The sequence below is a fragment of the Suillus fuscotomentosus genome (genome assembly GCF_016647785.1).
Source record: "Suillus fuscotomentosus strain FC203 chromosome Unknown F5891scaffold_125, whole genome shotgun sequence".
Lineage (NCBI taxonomy): Eukaryota > Fungi > Basidiomycota > Agaricomycetes > Boletales > Suillaceae > Suillus > Suillus fuscotomentosus.
This window is the reverse complement of record NW_024539637.1, coordinates 51496-57949: the sequence shown is the minus strand read 5'-3', so window position 1 is coordinate 57949 and position 6454 is coordinate 51496. Positions and strand designations below refer to the sequence as shown.

The window sequence follows — 6454 nt, the reverse complement described above, 5'->3', positions numbered from 1 at the left end:
ATGGCTCATTCAGACTCATGCGCTGTCAATGCTGACGGTTCTCTCAAGGATGCCAAGGACATTGTCTTCTACCACGATCCCGATGATTCTGTCCCCCTTGACACCACATTGTCTGCCCCCCAGCCATCATCATCTACTAATCCTCCTCAAGATGCCTTCTCTATGCTACTGAATACTGGGTGCAAACCAACACCAGTTACAGCTGGTGCTCAACGATCCATTCGCACCTCTAAGCCATCTGCTCGCCTCTGGGATGCTGAGAACATTTATTCAACCTCAACCTCCACCAGCTCAACAAACCGCAAACGTGCATTGTCTAGCACTACTGAACTTCAACTTCAACTGGCTCACAAAAAAGTTTTCTCGTGTCTATTGTCAGATGAGGATAGCCTTGATGATGACGACGCTGGTCATGACACTGATCCTTTGAAGGACTAGCCTGAAGCTGAACCTGAAGCCAAAGCCGAAACCGAACCTGAGGACACCATCCAAGCCACTTTGCCAAAGACTGAACGTACCGCTGACATTTGCACTGTCTTCACTCACCATGAAACACACTGGATATGCAACCCTTGCAAGCATGTAATTAGAACTGCGTGTATTGTGTTCTGCTAATGTTTGGTAGGGATGCTGGTGAACCTGAGAGCAAGCATGTCTTTCGAGGAGGTATCTCTACACTGCGGACACACATCAGCTGGTATGTTCTTTCAATGTCATCTCTTACTTTTGCTGATATCTATTAGTGAAAAAAACCACTTTCAGTTCTACAAGGCTCGCTGCCAAGTGGCAGGGATTACTATGCACCCTCGAGCCATTCCGACTAGTGAGGATCCGGCTCTGTCCAGACAATCCACCCTTGATACAATCCTCATCACCAAGGTGCCTACATTTACCAAGGAAGGACTCCTGGAGTACATAATGGAACTTATTGTGACTGAAGACGAAGCGCTGCAGCTGGTCAACAAACCAGCCTTCCGAAACTTACTTCACTATGTTCGGCCTGGCCTTACTGAGAGAGATATATCTCACCGCACCAAGCTTACTGAGACCATCAAGGCACGCGCATTAGCTATAGTCGATGTCATATGCGAACATCTCGCAAAGGTTGATAGTAAAGTTTCCATGAGGTTCAACTCTTGGACTTCAATTATTGGTGACCCATTTTTCTCCATCACTGGCCATTACATTTGGAACCCGGATGATAAACCCCTGCAATGGGAGTTACGTCGTGAGCAGCTCAGTTTCGAACACATTGAGGGCGATCACAGTGGGCAAAATATTGCTCGTATGCTTATTAAATCAATTGATACATATGATGTCCGAGCTAAGGTAAGGTCTGGCCTCTACTATCTAATGGTAAAGCTAATGGTTTGCTTCATGCAGGTTGGATGGATGACTTCCGACAACGCAAGCAACAACAATACAGCAATGAAGGAAGTTGCTCGCGAAATTGATCCAGAAGGTGTCCGATGGATACCTGCCACACACCGCATTAGATGCCAGGAACACATCCTGAACCTCGCGGCATGACACTTTGTAGATGCAGTGATGAAGAAGACCCATCAGGCGCTTGATAAGGGAGATGATGCTGAACTTGACATCTTAAACAAGGAGCTTGCAACCTTGGGAATTAACGGTGACGGTGACCATGAAGATGAGTTTAACACTGGTGATTCGCTTGGCAAAGCGCTTGCACTTATAGAGCAGGTACATTATTAACCTTATCCTTATCTTATGCTCTTACTGATTGAGATTCTTAGATACGAAAATCGCCTCAAGCTCGTGCCTTCTTCAAGAAGGCCTGCAAAGAGGAGAACGTACCTGAGCTTGAGTTATTGCAGTGGATCAGAACTCATTGGGCTTCCTTATACAAATGTCTCGACCGCATGCTACTCTTATGTCGGGTACATTTTTTTTCTATTCAGTGTTCGTGAATCTGATATTTATATTTTAACCAGGCCATCAACTGTTTCACCAATCTCGCTGACAAAAGCAAAGAGGTGCCGAATCTTCACAACAAGTCTTATGATGATTTCAAGCTCGGCCAGAGTGACTGGAGACACCTTGGACTCGTTCATCAAGTCCTGAAGGAGCTGGCTACTGCCCAGCAAACTTTCTCCTCTATGAAACACCCTACTGCATGGCAAACAATACCTACATTGGAGTGCCTGGCTGACCGGTGGCAAGAGATGGTCAATGATATACAGTATGTGCCGATCGCTGATGTCATCAAGTAAGGACTTAAGAACGTCAACAAATACTACAAGAAAACAAGCGACTCGGATGTATATTTTATTTGTCTCAGTGAGCATTCATAAAAACTTCACTTTCCTCCCATCTTCCTCCCCCATCATACCTATTCACCGCCTCATATGAAAAACTTCACTTCCCTACCATCTTTACCTATCTCCTGCCTTGTATGAAAAACTTCACTTCCCTCCCATCTTTCCCTCCTATTGTACCTACTACCTCCCTCCCTCTTCACCACCTTGTATGAAAAACTTCACTTCCCTCCCATATTTCCCTCCTAAACTTCACTTATCTTTCCGTGCCCGCCTCTCATATAACTACAGTCCTTGACCCCAACTATAAGCTTGCTTATGTCAAAGAATGGTGGGACAGTCAAGACGTTGCGGATGGGAGGGCTCACCTCGAGACTGTCGTAAGTATTTGTTCAGACTCATCATTGTCCTTCGGCTTACATTCTTCTACAGTTTGACGAGTACTATAAACCACCAACTCAGATGCCTGTCGATGGACCTGCTCCGCCAACAAGACCCTCACTGGAAAACCGGTATGGTGATGCATGGATGTGTGAGGCCATTGAGGTGCGTTAAGCTGCAGACCAACTTGCTCACAATCCTCATCAAGAACTCACCGCGTATCTGTCTTCACCACTAGAGGAAGCCAATGATGTTGTTGCCTGGTGGGGGCTTCATTCTTTACAATTCCCTATGCTAGCACATATTGCACACAATTATTTGCCCATCCAGGGCAGCTCTGTCCCCTCCAAACAGGCTTTCTCAAGCAGAGGGATCACCTCCACCGTGCAACGCAATGTGCTCGCATCATCCACATTTAGCTTGTTACAGTTGTTAAAGGCAGCGTATAGGAATGGCCATGTTTCCGCGACAGTCGAGGCAGAAGCTGTGTAGTTGGATGTGTAGCTATGAGTACCTACCTATGTTTTTTTTTGCTCATTGTAAATAAATTTGGTTCGGTTCACGTTCAAACCTGAAATTAACCGGACCTGACCATTCTGAACCATTCGCTGTAGAGAATCATGCCTCTCATGGTGTGATATGGCGCTTTACACTAGGAGTACATAGCACAAACTTGCAGCATCACTCTGTGTGCTATCCACAGGTATTCCACTATGAGGTGCAGCTTTCCCGCGCAACGCGCGCCATGCACGCGCCATTCCTGCGCTTCACGATGTATATGCGCGCGCGCATTCCCACGCTTGAGCGCCCTATAGCGCCAGCCATCCAGAACCACCCATCCACTGTCCACCAAGCCCTCTAGTGCGTATATTTCTATTTCTCTCATTTGCATATTGTTCTGTCTTTATTTTTATCATGGATTCTCACTCATATATATCTTTACATACCTACTCGGTAGTGCTTTGGCTCTGCATTACAGCGCTTAGGCGTGCTATATAAGCGCCAGCAGTACTTACTTTACAAAGGGACTTTTCCTACCTTTCACTTTACTTGACTTTTACTTTCACCTCTCACTTTACCTAGTACTTACTACCTAGAAAGTTGCAATAGAACTCTATTCCTTTACATCTCGCACTCTCACATCTCTTGCATCATATTATCACTTAAGTCTAGTCTATCTATCATTTCCACATATGTGCGCACTTTCCCGCGCTTCGCGCTAATATGTGCGCATGTTCCCGCGCCTTGCGCGCACCTGCGCTTTCTCATGCTTCACTTCGGCGTGTACCTCTATATCTTTGCTGCACTTGCTTCCCCTTTAGGGTCGAACGCACTTGTCTTCTCAAGTAACGCAGACTAGGCAAAGCGCAACCTTACAACATTTATAGATACAGTCTGGAGCCTCATTTGCTCCTCACAGTATTGTTGTTTCTACATCGCCAAGGTCCAGTTCGAGGTTCATTGAGTCTGGTAGAACAGGACCTAGGTCCGGTTCTCGGTTCTCATCAAACTGCCTCTGAACCAGACCGAACCGGACCATGGCAGCACTAAGTGAGTCTAGTATAGCAACAGGGTCACATTCGAGAGCACAAGCACAGGCTAGCGAAGAGGCCAAGATAGGGAGATGACAGAAAGGCACAGCAGAGTGAAGAGGGCTGGTCCACCGGTCCAGGAGAGCAAGTCGAATAACATTGTGACAGAGGCTGATCACCATCGGTCCATGAGAGCAAGTTGGTTAATGTCATAAGATGGTTAATGTCATAATGGAGGCTGACTGGCGGGAGGTTGAATATAAGTCTTGGATAAGCTATACAAGGACTCCTCAACTCACCGGCTGACGGACACGGGTACTTTGATGGCAGGTAGGCTGCTTTGAGCTAGAAGCTACATCTGACTCATTTGGGAGACCTTGATGAACTGTTGACTAAGGATGGTGCCCCAAACATGTCAGCAAACAAAATCTAAGTCAGAGTGTGCACTATTTGGGTGGTGTCCTTCCCATTCATCTAGTATGAGATGAGCAACTTGAATGCACTTGAAGTAATAAAATATTTGGACAAACCTTGCCTTTCACTTGTGGCACTGCCTGAGATGCCAGATCATCGGAGGCCTATGGTGCTGGCTTCCACATAATTTTCATGATAATATCATCGAATGCCTCACCCTTCCCTTCATTGTCAATTGCCTGCAGTGAATCACCAACATCACCACTGGCGACCATGACTTCAAATGCCTCTTGAAATGTACAATCACAATCGTCAGCAATAAGCCGGTGTAGAAACAACAATACAGTGAAGCACGAACGAGGCTCCTGACTGTATCTATAATAGTTGTAAGGTCGCGCATTGCCTAGTCTGCTATACTTGAGACGACAAGTGCGTTTGACCCTAAAGGGGAAGCGAGTGCAGCAAGGATCTAGAAGTGTGCGCTGAAGCAAAGCGCGAGAACGCACGCGCATATTGCGCGAAGCATGGGAAAGTGCGTGCAGGTATGTGGAAATGAGAGAGACTAAGCTTAAATGATGATATAATGTAAGACAAGAGATGTGAGATGTGATGTGCCAAAGAATAGATTTCTACTGCAACTTTCTAGGTAGTAAGTGGTAAGTAAAGTTGGGTTCCAGTAAGGTGAGTGCTAGGTAAGGTGTCTAATGGTATGTACTGCTGGCACTTAAGTATGGCACCTAAGTGCTGTCATACGGAGCCGAAGCACTTCTGAGTAAGGTATGTAAAGATATCTATAAGTAAGGGTCCATGATAAAAATAAAGGTGGAACAATATACAAATGAGAGAGATGGAAATATACGCACTAGAGAACTTGTTGGACAGTGGATGGATGTGTCTGGATGGCTGGCACTATAGGGTGCTCAAGCACGGGAAAGCTGCGCCTCATATAGGGATAGCTGCGGACAGCACACAGAGTGGTGCTGCAAGTTCGTGCAATGAACTCCCTAGTGAAAGGTGCCATATCACACCATGAGAGGCATGAGTCTCTACACTGGGATGCCATGTACAGAATGAGAACAAAGTGAGTGTACTGTTCGAAGGAGAGTGGGGCAAAGGCATCAGTAGGGACATTGTTTCAGAATAGTTTATTGAAGGTGGCACAAAAAACTGCGCTGCCTTTGGAACCATAGCTGCCAGTGCTGATCATTAGCATGATAATACAACATAGTATCAGTGTCTCACTATCCAGGTCGTGCCTTGTTGAAAATTGGGCGTCCAACTCCAAAATTTTTCAAGTGAGCAAAGCAAGAAAGCCTAGTATTAAGTTCAACTCCATAGCCCTGTTCAAGGAGATCTTGAAGAAGAGTCTGGTAAACGAGACACTGCTCCTTCGCTTCTTCATCTGAGATGAGCTGTTCGAGCTTGGGTTTGAACAGCCTTGTGAATTGATGGATGGCGGTGAAATCAATGGTAGTTAACCAGTGGTTGTCCAATGCATCTTGACATGTTGTTCATGTTTGACCTTGTTCTTGATTGCAATACAGAGCTCCACTTCGAGCTTGAGAGTCTCTCAGGTGAACTTGCCACCTGGTAGTGTTGGAATGCCTTTAACTTCACAAGAACCATTCCTGAAGGACACAGAGGCATAGGATTATTGCACACATCGCTTGGACAGATAGTTGGGTAGTCCTCAACAGCAAGAGGAATTGAAACCTAATCATTGGGTGAGATAAATGAAAGCATATGAAATATTCATACCAGTGGAGGCACAGTGGCCTATTTCTTTTGAGGTGGGCATTTTTCAACCTCCTTATCTGAGTCTACGACCATCTTCCACTTTCTTGG

At 45.8% G+C, this 6454-nt stretch overlaps 2 protein-coding genes across 2 annotated transcripts; both read left to right on the top strand.

Annotated features, from left to right (window-relative positions):
• F5891DRAFT_1197539 (uncharacterized protein) lies at positions 1-438 on the top strand (the record flags this gene model as incomplete). Its single annotated transcript, XM_041368503.1, has 1 exon — positions 1-438. The coding sequence occupies one exon, from the start codon at positions 1-3 to the stop codon at positions 436-438; it is 438 nt and encodes a 145-aa protein (XP_041218172.1).
• A 1110-nt stretch (positions 439-1548) lies between these two features.
• On the top strand, positions 1549-3155 carry F5891DRAFT_986627 (ribonuclease H-like domain-containing protein; the record flags this gene model as incomplete). Its single annotated transcript, XM_041377801.1, has 7 exons — positions 1549-1707; positions 1761-1904; positions 1959-2233; positions 2276-2304; positions 2574-2662; positions 2715-2828; positions 2994-3155. 7 exons carry the CDS (start codon positions 1549-1551, stop codon positions 3153-3155), a joined length of 972 nt encoding a protein of 323 aa, XP_041218171.1.
• Positions 3156-6454: the final 3299 nt, after the last annotated feature.